The sequence below is a fragment of the Idiotropiscis lumnitzeri genome, chromosome 15 (genome assembly GCF_059441095.1).
Source record: "Idiotropiscis lumnitzeri isolate Australia: NSW breed Sydney's pygmy pipehorse chromosome 15, RoL_Ilum_1.0, whole genome shotgun sequence".
In the NCBI taxonomy this organism is placed as follows: domain Eukaryota; kingdom Metazoa; phylum Chordata; class Actinopteri; order Syngnathiformes; family Syngnathidae; genus Idiotropiscis; species Idiotropiscis lumnitzeri.
Genome location: NC_142405.1, coordinates 7,034,175 through 7,053,947, shown reverse-complemented (window position 1 = coordinate 7,053,947; position 19,773 = coordinate 7,034,175). Strand labels below are relative to the sequence as shown.

Here is a 19,773-nt window from a genome sequence, read left to right as displayed (position 1 = left end):
TTTTAATTTATCAAATTTTTTTGGGGGGGGCTTAGTCTACCAATATGAGTAGACACAAGAGCCGTCTTTCATTTCTGTTTGCAGCCTTGTTGTGGCATTTGTAATGTAATGCAATCATGTGAGACTTTGAAATTCATGAGTGTCTTGATGTTTCGCCCTTCGCCACAACCTTGTCTCATGCATAATGTGAATTGGAGTGCGTTTGAGTTAAAGGAGATGATCTGTCTCTTATTTCTCCTCTCACTGCTCTTTGAGAGAGCGTTGCGTGCATGAGAGGCTGCAGCCAAAACCTCTTAACACAACAACTTAACACATCTCAAAAGCACTCCCCCACTCAGCACCCTCTCAAAAGGATGCAACGGCACCGCACGTGAACCATGAAAATCCCTCGGCTCTTCTGACAAGTGTCAATCACTTTGATGGCGTATTTGCTTCTGCTACCTCACCTGGAACATTAAAATGCAATTTGTCGCAGAATGTCATCCAATCCAAATTACACACACTAAGCAACATTAATTGAAATATAAATATTCTTTCAGGTGCACTGAGATGATCAAAAGTGCAACCAAAAATCAGTTTAATTGCATGCGTGCAAAAAAAGAACAAAAACAAACTGCCTTTGTTGCTCCTCATTGATTTGGAAGGTCCACTTTATTTTGTGCCACAGTCGAGCAAAGTTTACTGCAAGCGCAGCATTTGGAAAATGTTACTTTGTGCTTTGTAAGACATGACTTAGTATTTCTTCTCCTTTGCGCCGCGATGTGAACTTTTCCACTGCTTCATACGGGCCGCTCGTTAATTTTATTTGGTCGAAACAATTCTTACATGTACGCTCTCACACATCCTGTTCAGTGCAATAAGAAAGTGGTGAGCCGTCAGGGCCAGGAAAGTCTGAAAACTATCAGAAGCACTGATTTACATTTGCAGAGAATATAAAAAAAAGTCTACACAACCCTGTTAATTGCCGGGATTTTTTTTTTTAGATTAAAAACGAGATCAAAGTAAATGTAAATAAAAAAATTATGCCATTAATGAAATCGAGGAAAAAAATATGGAGACACCCGACACCTGCCCCATATTTTAAGTGCTCCTTATTCACATTCAAAAAGTTTTAGCGTTCTTGGTTTTGGGGTTTATCAGTGGCACTTCAAATGGTGGCAGGTGGCATTTAACATGAGTTTGAATGTGGTCGATTTGTTTTTATTTAGTGAGGGTGTGCATATATGTGCAACAACCGCCATATCTATTTTTCTTGTTGACCTCTCAAATATTTCATTTATTTCAATAGACCAGTTAACAGGTCACAATTACGGAAAATTTTTTGAAATTATGTCACCACACTTTTTAATTTATCCTGAGAATTTGGGGTGTGTAGACTTTTTATACCTGCGTAAAACCCAAATTTGAATATTTTCTTTCCATGAAATTGCAATTTGTATTCATTTATTTCCATCAATTCTCCATTTTGAAGCGTCCTTCATGGCTGCTCTGTGTGGTCTAACGTTAAATACGTGTGAGAAGTAGTAGCCTGAGACAGTTCATGAACGCAAAGCAACGGATAACCCAATGGAAATTGTCGACGTTCCCTCAAAAATGCTTTTTCCAAGCGTGACAATTTTTTTTTTTTACCCCATCATGTTCCAGGAAATTGCATAAGTCTGAATCCGAGCAGCGATGTGAACGCTTGAACCGGGATTTAAAATCTGCTTGTCGCAAAGGCGGCCCATCAAATAAGTGAACCGCCACAGTTCCTCACTCAATAAATCTTTTACAGCACAACCCATTTCTGCAACATTGTTGCTGATTTTTTTTTCCCCCTCCTTGTGTGTGTGTGGAGCTATTATCTCACAAACCAGCGGGGCAGGTGTTGAGGAAAGCTGTCAGCAATCCATCACGATGAAAGCACAGTGGCGCAGAAAGCAGCAGTGTCAGCACTGTTCCCGAGCTCAAGGTTTCCGCTTGTCACACCTCCCCTCCCTTGGCGAACACACAGCAAAGGCAAAGAAGGAGCAGAAGAAGTGAGGACGATGCGGTGACGGTGGGGCACTTGGAAGCAAGTTGAGAAGTGATAAGCTTCAGCCATTAGCACTGATCATCTGACAAGCTTTGTAGCCTCTCACTGAGCGCTACAAGGGACGACACAGCGGCGGCGTCCACAAAGGAGAAGATGGAAGATTAGAGTAGCCCGGTGTGGATGCCTGTCAGGAAAGGGCAATGAGGCGCGCTTGCAAGCAAGTCGCGCACCCATGGGCGCTTCCAAATGTGACTGCTGCCGCGAAAGAGTAAAACGATGCATCGAGAGCGGCGAAAGCAATTCATTGGTGGATGAGTACACGCCATCTACGTCGCGATATTAGCACAACACCAACTAGTGACCCTTTGGTCGTGTTACATGAATTGATGTTAAAGTTTCATAAATTCCAAATGTTCCTTGAAGGTTGTAATTGGGTGAGCCAATGTCTTAATTTGGGATTTTGTGCAGTAATTTAAAAAAAAAATAAATAAATTCCATTAAGTTGAGAAAAATATCAATGATGTCATTAATCGGTCGACCGGATTTAAAGTGCTGACAAAAACTCTTCCAACAGATTAAGAAGAGGTTTTCAATAAAAAAAAAAAATCTTATGTATAGTATACATACATAAAGATTTATATGTGTATACTGTATTTGCACTTTTTAAATTAATGTAATTAAAAATTTTTTTTTTTTTAAACATGACCTTTGTGTGTGTGTGTGTGTGTGTGTGTACCTTTATCGTGTGCAGTTCGAACTGTACGCGTGATGGCCTCTTAGCGACAGTGTGGTGGACACATGAAGAGAATTGGAGTTTACTTAACACTTTATAACACAGTTACGAGTTAAAAGGCCAAAAAAAAAACGAAAATCATAATCAAACAAGTTTTGTAAAGTCAAATTAAAATTTGCAACATTTTTGATCATTGGAAAGGTTTTGCGTTATAAGTAAGAGTCTGGCTCTCACATTACACTTTTTTTTTTTTTTATAAAGTTTTCTAGACAAAAAAATCAATTACACCGGTGATCCGTCCTGGTCTTGTATTTTGAATTACTCGACATTTACCAGATACTAGGACAAATTATCTCTATCGCCGATACCAGCTTGAATTTGACTCATTATTAACTCCAAAAGAAAATTGTCGATATTCATCATCACTAGATTTGTTTTTCAGTCCAGCATCTTTTTCAAGCAACTCCACAAACATCCTTTTGTTGTGTCACATTCACATGCTGCTTCTTTTCTCAGCAGAGAGTGATACCATCAGTGCTTCAAGACAACACCGTAGGGCACTTTTTGTCCTGATGGATTACTCGATGTGATTTCTGTACTTGTGCGTGTGTACCGCATGAGGGCAAATGTCAACAAGAATGATGGGAATAGTCATCGTTGTTCTAATGTGTCATCACATGCAGCCTTAATCAATCTTAATAACCCCATTGACAAGAACACATTTAAGACTTTTAAGCTTCTAAAAAAATAATAATAATAAAAAAATATGTATACATATATATTAGAATTCATAGACGAATATGAGTATAGGGTCAAAAGACGATGGGGGAGGGGGAAAAAAACTCATCAGCATCGGCTCGTCAGGGCATACACATTGAACATTTATTGCTGTGTAGTCAGGCTTTAAACTTTGTAGCCATATTCATTGACAATTTGTCTCAGAAAAGACAGGAGGATAAACTTTGAAAGCTAAAACAGCCCTTGGTTGTTCTGCGTTTAACCGTAACTCTCAGGCATCATCATCATCATCATGACACAGTTCACTGACAGAAACATCAGGAAAATGCAGTCACCTCACCTGAAGTCATGTAACAAATGCATGCACGCTGGCACGCACATACATGAGTGATTTTGCACGAGTTGGGAAGGAGAAAAAAAAAAATAAATCTTTTTTTTTTTTTTTTACACCATTATTTTTTGGGGATAAATTCCAAATCAAAGTTATGATCTTAACACAACTAGCTCTAAGAACCAGCATCTCATTTTAGGCTTGAAGTGATTCAGCATGTGGCAACCACCCCCCCCCGTGCCCCCCAAAGTCATTTTGCATTAAAAGACACTTGTGCTCAGTGTTATGCTGCATTGCTACAACAGCAGATGGGTAGAAATGGAGATATTCGTTAATCTGGGTGACATTTCAATAATAAACGTAAACGCACAGATTTGCAAACCCAGACCAAAACAATATGTCCATGAGCGTTATGCTTGAGTGAATATGGCTGCTCCCATCTGCTATGACTCATCAAAAGAAGAGATATGAACGAAGGAACGACTTCAAGCAAATTTTTTTTTTTTACACTTTTAAAAAAAAAAAAAAAAAATGTTATAAAACCGGAAGCCACTGGCGGACAAAATGACGTGAGGCATCGGAACGGACGAGGTAATGGCCGTGATTTGCATGTGCCTATTCTCTTTTCTACAAAAATAGTGGAATAGAAATCACATGGTCATCACCTGACACTGACATCTGGACACACGTTTTGTATATACGTAAAAATGTTGATTAAGTTAAATGCATTTCCATCATGCAAGTTAAGGTCCCTTGCAACCTTTGTGGTTTCGTCATTGCATCTCAAAATCTTGAACACGGTGAGAGGAAGAAAAGGAGTGTGCTTTAAATCTCACCGGCTAGAAGGTCCAAACCACCTGGTGACAGATGCTTGAGCTAATTATATATATGTTTATATATAAAAAAAAAATAATAATTCAAATCACGCCAAGGTCACATCAGATCTGACACGACTCGCTTTTCAAAGAAACGCTGCCGAAAAGGTGAGAACTATTTCATTCAATCCCCTTCGGACACCTGAGGCAGTGCACTCTCAGACATCGGTGAACTCTCGTCCACCTCACACTTTCCTGTGATGTCAGCAGAAGGTCTCGAGCCAGAGAGAGCGGGACCCGTTGTTTCCGTCTGCCGGACCAGATGGAGATTAGATCCGCTTCCTGCCTTCCCCGCCAAACAAATGACCTGACATTCTTGTCCCTCTCGTCTACCTTTAAGCCTTGCTAATGCAAATATTCCGTCATCTGGAAGCCGACCTTCCGACTTACCCGCTGCGCTGCCTCATAAAAACTAAACCTCCAGTTTTGCATTTTCAGAATCGCTGAACATGACCTGGTTTGGAGCCGTAGCTCTCATGTCTGATCGAGTTTAAACTCTTGTTTAAGCTCTGGACGTCTCCCTGGTATACAACCCTGGACTGGTGCCTATCCTGAGCCCTTAGGCCCCAACGTTGCCGGTGCACTGCAGCAAAACCAAGATTCGGTTCTTCTTAGGTAGCACAATTGCACGAAATAGGTCTTCGAAATGTCCCGAGAGGGGTCCGTGGGGGAACGATGAGGGTTGGAAATACAGGCAAGCCTCTCTCGCATTCTGGGGAAGAGAGAGTGCAAAGGACAACGAAGGGTTCATATCCAAGGGCGCAAAAAAATGTAGCAGTAGGTTTCATCTGTTTTTGCGAAAAGGCCCTACTGTCGTTTGGCTTGAGCTTTTCCCTCGGAACCCTTGCGAGCCGTCTCCAATTTCATCTCCATCTCCTCTTCTTGCCTCGGCTAATACCCCCGACCACGGGTTGGCCAAGAAACCCTGAGGGTCCATAAGCTCCAGGCCTAGAATGTCTCTGCGGGTGTCTCTTCCTCTCGATGACAGCAGCATCCCCCCTTGGTCCAGGCTTCCCGTGCTATTGCACTTTTTGACGGCTCCTCCAGGATACGCTAGCGAAGCGGGCGACAGCAGTGACGTCAGCGACAAGCTGCTCATTGTCTCCGACAAGTGTTCACTGTTGCCCGCTTGACTGGACCCACAACCACCAATGGAGGAACCGATAACGATGCCCAGGTCCTCATCTGAAGGGTCGATGGAGTCCTCCCGCGTGAAACCCGGGCTTGTGCTACCTCGCCCGCTGCTTTGGCTCCGCTGTTGGCCAATAGTGGCCTGGAGGGTTAGAGCCGATGAGGGGCTCGGCCTCAGTCTCAGCGTGCGGACCGGGGAAGACATGCTCGTGTTGTCTTCGCGGAGCGGGCACTCGTGTGGTAAAGGAGCTGCTGGCGAGTCCATGTTTTGCGGTGGAGAGATGCTGAAGCTAAGTCCTTCTTCCAGGGTGGTCTGGAGGCTGCCTTCAGAGCTGCCAGTTGCGAGGGACGAATCACTGTGGGATGGATACTGCAGAGACACGCAAGAGTTGGGGAAGGTGGTTTGGACGGATTGTCTTTCCCAAGTCAAGGTTGAATGTATCTTATATGATCTCCCTACCTGACGACACAACATCTTGCTCTGGCCTCCAGGGGAGCGAAACGCAGCCCAAGAAGCCGGGGAGGTCAACCTAAGGCCTCGTGACAAACGCAGGCTCCTGCTGCGAGGAGGTGCTGGGATGGCTGCTCCCGTCGAGTGGAAGAACTCAGCAGGCAGGGGGAGCAGCGGCGAGACGCTGCGGGCTTCTTCTTTTCCCTCGGTGCTTCTCTCTTTGTTGCTGATGCCGGAAACTCCACCTTGGGAAGGAAATCATTTCATGCAATCTACGACGGAGCTTAATGTTAATGTTTTCAAAGCTCCCTGGCTCTTTATGATGCCCTGAAGGCAATTATTTCATTTTGCACATGGTTTACTCTGGCGTGTAAAGACACGAGCTTCGCGTGTCTACGTGAAAATATGCACATCATTGACGAGATTGACTCACTTGGGCTGTAGTAAGGTGAGCACAGATTTGATGAATTTGTTTGGATTTCGACATCCTGGAGCACGGTTTCCATTTCTACTTTGCAGAGTGTCCGGGAGAAATGGCCAAGCCCTTGGACCTGGCTCTGGACAACCGTCTGGTGGACATGCTGACTTCCTCCCCCTGCTGCCTCTTCAGAGCTGCAAGATCCGCTTCTGAGTTTAGCCTGGAAGGGAGCAGACAACCTGGAACTGAGGAGAAAGCCTTTTCCAATATTCTTTTTTTTTTTTTTTTCCAAAAGTGTCTTTATAAAATTTGAAATTAGCCGCAGGAACGGGTATTATCCTCAAAGTGATTATTAAAGTTCAGAATTGCATGCCGTAAAAAAAAAAAATATTCTCCGACCTTTAATCACACTTGCTCTCTTTTCATATTGGCTCTTGTCAAATAGAGCGGCAATTATTAAAACATTACTGAGTATTTGTTAACACAATAAATGTCAGGTGTTAACTTTGTGGGCGCATGTAATTGCTCGGCTGTTAGAAATGGATTGAGTTCTGCTTTTATGATTCCAGCCTTTTAAATGCACTGGAAAAATATTTTTAAAAAAATGCATGTTATTGAGTCACTTTTTTCAGTCGGGCCATGAACGTCAACTGAATGACCCTCCGGTATCAAAGAGCCATTTACGTCAAGCCAAACCAAAGGCGATGCTTACCACCAAAGATCCAAACTGTCTTCATGTCACTTCCCTCACTTGTGCACTTTCTTAAATGAGCTGTGTTTGCAGAGAAATGTTTGCCGATTGCACGTCTTATCTCGCTATCCAGAAACAAGTCGTATCACCCAATTAAGGAGGACAAAGGATGGATGATGAGGGATGGAGATAAATGGGGCTCTCTTTGCCGAGATAACTCCAAACGGGGACCGGCATGTGAGACACGAGGGATCGCAACTCGGGAGAACCTGACGGAGAGATTTATTGACGAGACGGTGTTAAGATGGTGGACAGAGATGACCAATTTCACGGCGTACTCACACAAAGTGAATTCTTTGGAATGACCTGGATTTTGGCGTGAATTGGTGAGAAAATATCTCATTGTCGTCCAAGTCACAAGATCAGACACACACAGTCTGTGTTGTCATTTTTTTTTATTGGACATGCCATGTCAAGGGTGGAAAATGTCTGGTAACACCTGAGCCAGTGGTTCTTAAAGTTTTTCATATCAAGGACCGCCGCAAACCGATTGCGACTTGCATATATCACAGCACGAGATGGTTGCTTCGTGTGAGTGTCCCCTTAAGGCCAAGAGAGTTCGACAACCGATAAAAAATAAAATATCCTCTAAGATAAGGTTTATGCTTGCAGTTCACAAGAAAGCAGAACACAGTCATGAAAAGACTCCTAATGGTCATTTGTCGTTGCCTTCTGGGATGAATACAAAAAGCAACCGATAGACCCCAGTGTAACGTTTGTTTTCCCCCTTGTGGGGACGTACGCCAGTCACGATAATTACAAATGAATGCTTGGAGGAATTACGACAATTTGATGATGCCGTTGTTGTTGGGGTTCTCCTATGTTTAGAATAAAGTGAGAGGACACCTCGTAGCAAAAGTCATGACGTCACACTGTATTGGAGTTCCATATTCAAATGTTGAGGAATTTTTGTATTTATCCAGGAAAACGTCCTGGGAGAGAGTCACAAAAGGAGATGAACGTGACTCACGTCTTGATAAGTTCTAAATTGATGCAATTCTAAAATGTAGTGATTATCTTACTAATGAATCCGTTGCCAATCAGCAGGCTAATGATGAGCTCGATAGTTGTGCGCAGTTATTGCTTCCCGTGCATTATGCGATTTCACTACTTGATTGCTTTCTATTAAATAGCGCACACATAAATGCGTTATTGAAAATTCTGGAAATATTTTTCACAGATTCTTCTTGCCCTAATTCTTGACTCCTTACCCCTGTTCAGCGTTGCAGCGAGTGTGTCACATGACTTCAGGTGAAAGGCGCACACAATTCCTATTTGGCCTGAGGCTGACCTTGGTTGAGAGTCAACACAACGCCACTAAATATGCAAGTTTATTTTAAGAGGGTTGCACAATTAAACAGAAGTGTTTCCTGAAGATTATAAGGCTGCATTGATTTTTCATAATAACAATAATAATAATAATAATACCAATAGTTTTTAAATTAATAATAATTACAACAACAATGATACTAATATAATAATAATAATATAAAAATGAACAATAATAATATTTAAATAAATAAATAAATAATAATTAATAATTTAATTTGGCCTGAGGCTCACCTTTGTTGACTGTCAACACACGCCTCTAAATATGCAAGTTTATCTTAAGAGGGTTGCACAATTAAACAGAAGTGTTTCCTGAAGATTTTAAGGCCGCATTAAATAGCCAACTTGTATTACAAAAAGAGATTTGTCGCTTCTGTAATGATACAGAACATACCAGGTGAGTGCTGGAATGTTTGCTTTGCATATTTTATACCTCATTAAAGAAGAATGGCAATGTTTTTTTTTGTTTTTTTTTTCCCCCCCAGACTTTATTCTGCTCTCACCTCACTTATCTCACCACCAACCTTGCTCTCTCTCACGAGCAGCTGGTAGGCCGTGTGCTCGTCCAGGCTGAGGTCATCAGGGAGGGCGGGAGACGACGACTTGTCCGAGAGTTGCTCTGACTTCAGCGAAGCCTGCTCAATCTCCGCCATCCTGATCTGGTGTAAGGAAGTCATCTCAGTTATTGATGTCCCAGGCCGGGAGGGAAAAAGGTTCCCAAAAACGTGAGCAGATGGTTTAATTAACCTCATTTGCCACAGTGCCATTACTCCACGCATACAGTCCGAAAGTGCGTTTGCAACACGTCGGTGCAAACGGAGGCTAATGTGACACTCATTAGTTTACAACACCAGCAAGCTTGAATGTGCTTCAGCAGCTGTTGACAATTTTATTGTCCTGTGCGTTCTCAGCGGAAGTCCATTGGAAATCATAAAGTTAAGCAGTTCACCACAGATGTTTGCCACGACACATTTCACGCGACCACCGCATGTCGCACACAATATTTTGGCATCATTTCAAAAGTGCATAGAATTCGTTCATAAAAATAGTCATTCAAAAGATTTTGATTTTCCATTCATGTTTCACTTTGATTTACGATTCGATCAAGGATTTCACGCAGTACCAATTTTACTTACGTAAGGAAGGCATTCTCAGAAGACCCAATGCAGCAATTAGTGCAATCTTCTTGCTTTAACTAGGTGCATTAGTAAAAATATTAATATTTTCATTAAGAATAGAAGCCAATGCGGCATTAATCAAGTATGCGTGACGCGTGAAGTCACGTAAATTTATGGGGAAAAAGACGTTATTAAAAGTTTTATGAATCAATATCAGGCTATGAAAATCGATTAAAATCGATTTATTGATTTTTATTCAACACAGCCCTCGTCTGGATGCTAATTACATGAAACTATAAAGCAACGCATTATAGTTCAGCAAACATGTTTAACCCATTTGCTGCCATTGACGGCTAAAGATGTCAAAGATCCCTTTTATTTTTTATTTTTTTTTTTTACTCGGCTGGTAGTGAATGAGGTTTTTTTTTTTTCCACGTGAAAATTGTTCTGGCATTACAACAGCTAGTAATTCAGTTAACTGTTACGCAACAAATATTTCACCTGGATGTTTCACTGTATAACTCAGATCCATCATCCTCTATAAAATAGAACTACTAGCTAATAAAACATTACAAAGATCTGCACAACTTATACCATTTATTCCACATTACCTGCATCTAATCATGCATTTATTAAAAAAAAAAAAAATGCAATCTCTTACCCTCTTACCTGTCAAATACTATTTTAGTGCTTTTCTTTGCCAAACCTGTCATATTATTTGTTCAGCTTGGTAAAACCGTTTAAAAGCAGCTTTTAAAACTTATGGTGCCTCTCATAAGAGCGCATCTTCCACAAATAACACTTAAAGACACGTTATGGTATTTGCATGCGTGGAGTGTGGAGAGACTCTCGTAGTCGTTGAATGAAAGCAAACGCCTTCATTGCACCACTCAACAGCACCCCTGCAGACTCAAATGCAGTCAGCCTCACCCTGGGGATGATCCCACGTCCTCATTAGGTAGTGCCCTGATGGATATTGTGTCCCATTTTCACCTTTGTTGTGTCCCCCGCAAACACAAAGAAAAAACCAAAACAGGTGCACATAACTCTAGGTCGATGACGGACGCTGTCTGAGGAACACCCACCTTCTCACGCACAGACACACCGATAAAGGTTAATACAGCAGAGATAGATGGACCAAAGGGAAGAAGAAATATGGAGGGGAGGGGTGACAGGGTTCAGATTGATGGTTTGACAGCATCTGCAGACAGGTAGAAAACAGCACTGACAGGTGAGGAGGTGTTGAGGCCAGTTATTGCTTCTTCTGAGTAGGCCCGCCGCACTTTGTCACAGTGATGGACAACACGGGCACGGGGACAACAATGTTGGGAAGTTTATCTCGTAAGTGCAACCTGCTGTCAACAAAAAAAAAAAACCCCAAAAAAAACCCCACAAGTCGTAGGAGAGAGTTGCACACATGCACGTTAGGGGAGGTCACGGGTCATGCTGTTGGGGCCTCATTCATCGACATGTCAGCTTGTGTGGAAAGTCGAGAGCACAAAATGCATTTTGTAACGGGTTGAAATTAACTCGGACATACATGTGTGGATGGACATGCTTCTTAAGGCTGCAAACACTTTCCATTCACGATGCTTCATGAGATCAATGAAGCCCGAAGTGGGGAACACGCTAATGCTCAAATGCTGTTCTCTTTGTGTGTGGGAACATTTTACCAATGATCCTCATAAAAATCCTCCTCAGGGGAGGCAGGGGAGGATGAGCCTCACTTGCATCACGAAGACTAACAAAAAAAAAAAAAAGATTAAATGATTTTGAATGCTTTCTATAGAATTTCTTTTTTTTTTTTTTTTTTTAAACGATCTGAAAATTGCTGAATTTGCATATTTCCTGTACAGAGAAGTGTGTCAGCAAGGAGCCGAGCCGAGCCTCAGATGGGGTCGAGACGTTTTATAACTGGCAAGCTCAAATACACTTTCAAACATGCACTCTAATTTTCTACAGTCAAGCTAATGTACGTAATATTTGTGCGTTACATATTTATATTGGCGGTTGCATAAAATGGTAGTTAAAAAAAAAAAAATGCAAGGTGAGGCAAACAATAATCTGCCTCACAAAGATTGATTTACTACAAGACAAACAAATGCCTCATAAAAACTGCTTTGCGGCTTGTTTTAGTTTTAATGTGCTTAAAAACACATAAAATTCTTTTCGACTGCTCTGATCTCACTGTGCAGAGGCAGACTTGATTAAGAAAGGCTTACACGCTAAATGATGATTTCGTAAGATATTAACAATCTAAAACATTTTTTTTTTATCTCAAAACTGAACAACCAACTAAAAACAATTAGTCAGAAAATAACCAGTTTTAAAGGTCAGCCTGTTAAGTTGATGGCCAATAGCACCACTGATTGGTTCAATATTTAATAAATATTACTCTGCCTCAGCAGCCAGGACGCCCACCAAACATCACTGATCCACATAAATATCTGGGACACATTTAAGAGTGTAGCTATTCGGCGCAAGTACTATTTGCCGTCGAGTCTCTAAAACAGAACGTCGGTGGAGTCGTACAAGTTGGAATGTCACGGGACGTCTGCTTATCGAGTGTGACCTCAACCTCATTGGATGGAGCGTTAAAGCATTAACTCCGGGGACTCCATTTTCATTGCATCTTTGGTGCAAATGCCTGAGGATCGTAATTTTCATACCAGCGCAACACCGGCTGCATATTTGTTGATTTGGCAGACTGGTTACCGCCAACCTGAGTGGGCCAACGCAGCAGAAGGAGAGACTTGGAGATGCGTCTGGCGGAATGACAATTTAGTGGCAGAAGGTAAATCTATAGCTGGTCTAAAAACTTGCACAAGGTAGATAGCTGGTCTAACGTGACGTATTTTAGAAATATGTGAACAGCTGCCATCAAACCCTCGGAATCGTTGGATTATACATCTCGTTAAATCACGCCACATTTAAAGGGAATGAAAAGAGAGCATTTGATTGGCCTTAATTGGATTCAGCAGTGACCACTCCCCCTGTAGCGCAGACCTCCCTCTCGCCAATCCGCCATCTTGTGCGCGTGACCGTAAAATTACCAACATCGGGTCTAACCCACCTCTTCGCAGCTATACGCCATGTGTCGTGCAGGATGAATGCCGGTTAGGAAAATAGATTTGCAGTTTTTTCTGCTTTATTTATTTATTTTTTTAATTTACAGTAAGCATATGTTCGGGTTGAGTGACTTGTTGCACTTATTTTTTTTTGTCTCAATTACGAATGTTAAAAAAATAAATAATCCATTTTAAATCATATATATATATATATATTTATTTTTTTATTTTTTTTTGCCAATATTTTCAAAGCTTTTTTTTTTATTGCCGGAACAGTTAATTAAGGTTTTTTTTTTTCTCAGCTATCCAACCGCCATTGCACTTTTTGACCCCAAAAGGGAGGCCAGTGTTTCACCTCCTGTGCATGTGCTGCATTTGTGCACGTGTTCACGTCACATGAGGGTGGTACCTCTTGTGGGTGGCCCCTGCGGTCTTTACAGATGGGTAGAGGGGAGGAGTAATGGTGGAAGACAGAACCAGAGAGATTGTCGATCATCAGCATCTCCCCTTCTAATGTATCCTTGATCAGGAGAGATACGCTGTCCAACCACTGGCTCTCCTGGAACACACACACACACGCACACATGCGTACACACATGGGGGGACACACACACACACATACACATACACACGGGACGCGGGCCAGCAGACCAGAATTGCACGCAGGCACAAAGGTGTGCACATGCCGACATGCGAGGACAAAGAACACGTAGGGAAATGCAAAGACAGCCGTCAGGGTCCCAAAAATGCTTTTGTGCATGTAAAGACACAAACTCACTGTCAGAAAGCATCCAACTATTTTCCCCCCCCTTTCCCAAAGGAATAAGAAAGCCTTTTCATCAAACACAACCCACAAGCACCGTATTTTCCCAACAAGCACACTTTAAACCCCCGTTTGCCAGGTAACGTCTTTTCCTTGTCAAAGGCCGCGGCGTGGAGAACGGCGCAATTACATCTGAGATATCACCTCATTGAAATTGCGCAATACCTTCAGATAACAGTTTGAGTTTAAGCAATTACGACTCAGTCAAACGGGGTTTCCCCTGCGAGAAAACCCGACTAGTTCAACCTGGGAATATAAAGGAAATGACTTCAAAATAATTTATCAAAATTTTACAGAGTGTCATGAATTCACTTTAATCATAAATCCTTCGAGAAGTCTTTTTTTTTTTACCTTTGGACATTGTATGACCGTAAAACATTCCGGGTTAGATCAAGATATAGTTATTTTCTCGATATTCATTTACATTTTCATATTTCTGACTGGCGGCTCATGGGTCATCTCATTTTTAGGAGTTTTGAGAGCACACTGAAAATAATGTTATATTTGCTGAAAAAAAAAAATTATACACATTTTATTCTCCTAATATCCGGCCACCTGATAATTACTTTTTCTTTTCACTTGATTAATTATCCAATCCCAGCAACATGAGTGAATTAAATGATGCAACCATGCCTCCTCTTGCACGTACCCTCGCTCCCATTTTCAAGCGTCCATTCTATGTCGGTGGCTAAGATAGAAAGATAATGTTTGATTGACTGCGGTGGCCTACGTGCTGGCCTCTATTAATAACTGTATTACGAGACAACAATGGAGCCCGTCTGCTGGGAGTTGAACTTGAGAGAGAGAGAGAGAGAGAGCTGAAATTAATTACAACTTCTATCTGACTGTCACTGCTTGAGCTATTATCTCTCCTCTCTGATTCCCTTTGCCCTTTCTCACCGAGTGCGGAACTCCGACTGGCTTCTTTTACCTGCTATCTATCAATAGTGTTTCACTGCAGCCGAAACTTTGCGGCGTAACCTAGCACAGACGACAAAATTGCCTGGCGGACTCAGCAACGGCCAAATCGGATCGAATCAATCAAATTAATCTTTCGAAGCAGCGAGATTGACGGGATTACGGGTGTGTTTTGTCACAAACAAATAAATAAATAAACAAAAAAAAAAAACTGATTTCCAAGAATTTAGATGTTATATTTTTTTTTTTACCTCAGAGGTAAGAAAAAAATGCCTTTTGGACTTTTTTTAATTCAATTAAAAATTTATGGTATTATATGTATTATACAGTTTAAAAAAAAATCTATATAGGTTATGGTCCCATATTTTATTTTATTTTTTTAACCGCAAGATGAAAATACAAATAGCAAAATAATGTTTGTGAGCTTGCTGACAGAGTGGACATTTTTGGCTAATTTTGGCATTGAAAAGATTTATCGTCCTGGTATGTGCAAATGTTTGGCCAATTGCCCAAATGTTTTATTATTCCACGACATTTTCATAATGACAGTGCGTGATGGATGATTACACGGCTATCGATCACTTTACATGAAGTAAACAGCCTCGTATTCCGAGCCAAATCGTTTCGATCGGCATCCTCGAGGCTCCACTCCCGCTTGCTTCCCTCCTCCCTAATCTTATGGATGCAAAAATTGACGGAAGCACTTTCTTTCTTCTCGACATTCCACCACTTTGAACTTCTACAATATTATGACTCTCCATTTTGCAGCACGGTGGTGTGGCCGCTTGCTCATTTTGAGTCTCACTTCACTAAACACACACACGCTCATCAAAACACACTAAACGCCCGGGACTGAATAAATTACAGATCCCTTAACGCAAATCATTCGAGAGACGCGTGTTCTCCCCTGGTCGGCAATATGTTCCTCCATCAGCCGACGCTGAGCTAAAAACGGCGCCATGTGTCTGGGTGTAGAGCCCCGAAGTGAAGGTGAAAGGCTGCCGATGAGTCATCTAAACGTGTGTTGATATCATTAGCAACTCACGAAATGAATGAAATGCGTCAGACTTTGTAGAAATGAGGGGGGGGGGTTGCAACAAGGCGTGCACCTGTGTCCAGTCCGCAAAGAACATCCTGCCTGGAGAGGTCTACGACAAGCCCCGAAAGAAAATGAATTTTAAGCCTCAAGAAGAACAAAAACAACCCCAAAAAAAAGTAAAAAAAAAAAAAAGAGCCCAACCATAAAACATGGCTGTCAATTTGATGAAAGTAAAGGCAAGGAGTCTCTTTTGTCAGCATCAATCAAATCACAATTCGCAATTTTGTTTTGGTTTTCTCGATATGAACTGACGCGCCGATACATAAAAGCAGCTACGCGGAGAATACCCAAGCAGGGATGTCTTCGTTTTATTTCCGTTGTAAATCGTCCCGCTCTTTTTGTCTTTCGCATCAGGATTTTCCCGCTTTGAGGCTACAAGGTTAATAATGAGTGATAAGGTCATTGTACCGATACATCAAAAAATGATGCGTCTTTTCGGATCGTGATAAATCATATCAGGGGAAAAATTGGCTGAGCCGAACTTTAGAATCGATGACTGATCCCTAAGTCTTTAAATAAGTGAAGCAATTCAAAGATCTGGGTTAATTATTCCCCAATAAAAAAATAGTGCACGTATTGATTCATTTTTTGTTTGTTTTTACAGATCGACTTGACATTCTAAAAGGCAATAACACACTCATACACACACACGCGGAAAGACACTCACTTCATGTGCTGGTGAGTACAACGGCCGGTTGGAGTCAGCGGCGTTGTACGGCACCGCGTGCGTGCCGGCTGACGTGCGCGTCCTCCCTCCCGCTCCCTTCTCTCCTCGCCCTCCCGCCTCCTTCCTGCAGCCGGCGGCACCGGGGGCCGAGCCAGCGGCGACGCCGCCTTTCTCCACGCCTCCACCCCCGCAGCCGGGGGCGCCCATGCAACAGAGGGTGCCCTGGGCCAGCTCCAGCTCAATTTCTGCATCCATCTCCGCCTCCTCTTGGGCCTCCTTATTGGAGTCGTCCAGGTGCTTCATCAGCACGGCCACCACCACATTGATGAGCACGAACTGGGCGGTGAGCACGAAGGAGACAAAGTACATGGGCGAGATAAACTGAAGGCTGGGATTGCAGGCGTAATCCACATCAGTGGCGTGATCTGGTGGGCATTCCCGCAATGTATCCTGGAAACAGGATGGAGAGGAGGATGAAGATCAGTGGACAAATATAGGTCAGAAAATACTGTAGGAACAGACGATGAGGAGTTCATGAGGCGATTCTGATATTTAGCAGAGTAAAATTCCAATAAATTTATCGACCGATTATTAAAACAATTAATAAATATATATATTTTTACAATAAAGATATGATATCTGTTACAGGCAGAATGCTTGTGGTGTTTGACCCATGAAGACATCCACTTGTACGCGTTTGGGTGGCTCTTTATGTCTGTGCTGATGACTCTCGGTGACACTCTAAGCTCAGTGGCCACTTCTGACAACATCCTCTCAAATGTTACGGGTCACCTTGGTCCAGTGAAGTAAAAATGTAAACAGCGTGATAAATCGTTTTTTTTTTTGTTTTTTTTTTAAATACCAATTGGAATTGAACCAGAAAATATATTGGCTGATTCATAGAACAAACACAACAATTTATTTATTGATTTATTTATATTTTTTGGGACATTCAGCTGCTTGTTAGAAAACAGAAAATTGAACAAAAAGTATTGAAATAGTTGGAAGTGCCTTCAAAACTTTAAAGAAAGTCAAATTAAGTTCACCAGTGAAGGTTACCAGTAGGATTACCCTGATATTTCAAAATCCTGAAAAAGTCAAATATCCTTAGCTCATTGTCAAGTCGAATGACTTTTGTTTTTTACAGTGTCAATTAAAACAGATCATTATTCTCCTGGTATACAATTTTTGGTACACCTCTTCTATTGGGACTCATTAGTTCTGATTTCCAGAGAAAACAAAAAAAAAGCACAAGGAGAACCTGTAAATTTAAACGACACAATAACAGAAGTGGACACTTAGCCAACTAGCTAACGCGGCTAATGCGTGGCAGATTTCGCATCAGTTGACTTCATTTTTCAATTACGGACTACTTCGTGTAACTTTTACTCATCTAGGAGCGCCCAAAAACAGAGGACAAGACTTGCTATCACAATTTTTGCCTCATTTGTTTAATTTCCGGTCAATGTTGATGTTAGTTAGCATGTTGGGCTGAAGGCTAATTTGGCAGCTAATCACTGTTAGCAGAATTATTTGTGTTAGCAGAGGACTGATTAAAGACACAAACACATCTTAATTTACAGTCTCTCATTTTGTTCATTTTCTAAAATACCGGCCACTTCCTGTATGTTTCCAAACGGCTCTTTTCTCCTCATCATGTTTCACCGAATTATATCAGATGGGAGGACAGGTTGATGGCCAAACATCGTCCACACTCGCTGCTCCTCCATAAGATAATTTCTCCTCCCCTGTGGAGCGCATTGGGAGGGAGGATAGCTGCAGGAGGTGTGCGTTCAAGGGTAATTAGTGTTTCGTGTGCGTGTGCAATGAGCCACAGTCACTTCCCAACCCATCAGAGCGGAAATTTGTGTAGCCGTTCGCCGAGCCAGCACATTTCTCCTCCGTCGGAAATCATGATTAAGACAAAGGGATAGTTTGTCTTTTGTCTCTCTCTCTCTCTCGGGGCATCTTGTCGGTTCTCGGTCGAGCGATTTGAGATAAATCTTTTCAGACACCAAGTCATTCGTAAGCGGCACGGTCCATCGGCGATTGGAGAAGTGAGCATGGCGAAAAAAAAATTGAACGCACCTTCATGATGCCATTCCAGTTGTCGCCCGTAGAGACTTGAAACAAAGTCAGGAAGGCCATGCCAAAGTTCTCAAAGGTAGCGTGACGACTCATGCCCTCGCACGGGTAGTCTTGATTGCAAACTGAGGAGGAGAAGGGCGGATGCGGGGAACGAGGGAGGAGGTCAAGCGGAAAGCAGACGGGATGAGGAAAAGAGAGGGGGGGGATACAGTTTGATGTCACAAGAGATAATTTGGACAAATTCGACACGTTCCTCACAGGACGATGCTCTCCTTTTAAAACTGCTAGTAAGCTTCCTTGAAGTCAATTTTTTTTGTGATTAATCGCAAGGAAACCTGTTGCCCCATATGTCCTTGAGCTTGAATCCCAAAATAGTTTTAAAAATGACCTCAAGAAAGTGACACATTTCTCCAGCGCTGTTGGAATTTAACAAGATGAAGAGTATCTTCGAGTAGTGTGGCATTTAAGGACAGTCCTTTTTTTTCCCCGAGCGCTTCTATTCCCTGTTGGCTAACTGTAGGAGAACTAATGAGAAGAGTTTAAGGATGGTGAAAAAAAAAAAATGTTGCTTTTAATGTGATTCAATGAGCACCAGCTGGATCCGCCATACTTTATCTGGAGAAATTAGATAAAAGAAATATATTTTCCATTTATATGTGCTAATGCAAAGAATAATTCACTTTCTGTGAAGCTCAGCAGAAATTTTATGCCCCCTTCTGTTAGTTTGGCAAAATTCAAGTTGCCACCTGACTGTGCTTTTTTTTTTTTTTTTTTTGACTCCCAGAGGACTCCAGGCTGTAGTGGAGGAATGGCGACTATTTTTAATATATTTTTAAAAATATAAATTGTTAAGGTGCATATTCGCCACATTGATCACAAGCATTGAAATCACCTTATAATAATTTAATTTCTTTAGTTACATGTTAAATAAAATAATAATAATAAAAAAAAATAAATAAATATTGCATATTTTTCCAATATCGTGCAGTCCTATTTTTTTTGGTCTCCATTTTAATGTTATTAAAAATTAACATATAATTCAAGGTAATTTTAGCACATTATGTCACAAAAAATAAAATAAAAAAAAAACTGTCAAAACATCAAAATTAAACCGACAGGTATCTTTTTTTTAACCTAGGACAAGACGCAAAGTATTGTTAGGACTCGAAAATTTGAACACAACCCAAATAAAACTGCAACCTTAAAAAACGTCACGTTTCT

The 19,773-nt window shown here is 41.6% G+C and overlaps 1 protein-coding gene across 5 annotated transcripts in view; it reads right to left on the bottom strand.

Moving 5' to 3' along the window:
- Positions 1–3,607: 3,607 nt before the first annotated feature.
- The window catches only part of LOC148322572 (voltage-dependent T-type calcium channel subunit alpha-1I-like), a 111,785-nt gene continuing 95,619 nt past the window's right edge, over positions 3,608–19,773 (bottom strand). For 3 of the 5 annotated variants that reach the window (XM_088316175.1, XM_088316176.1, XM_088316177.1), the window contains exons 31-37: positions 18,553–18,674; positions 16,465–16,914; positions 13,367–13,516; positions 9,275–9,430; positions 6,707–6,911; positions 6,283–6,518; positions 3,608–6,192 (exon numbers count right to left, since the gene is read on the bottom strand). In XM_088316175.1, the coding sequence (XP_088172301.1) occupies positions 5,476–6,192; positions 6,283–6,518; positions 6,707–6,911; positions 9,275–9,430; positions 13,367–13,516; positions 16,465–16,914; positions 18,553–18,674 (2,036 nt within the window). In that variant the 3' untranslated portion in view covers positions 3,608–5,475. The remainder of the gene's footprint in view (positions 6,193–6,282; positions 6,519–6,706; positions 6,912–9,274; positions 9,431–13,366; positions 13,517–16,464; positions 16,915–18,552; positions 18,675–19,773) is intronic. The other 2 variants (XM_088316178.1, XM_088316179.1) reach the window with 2 other exon arrangements.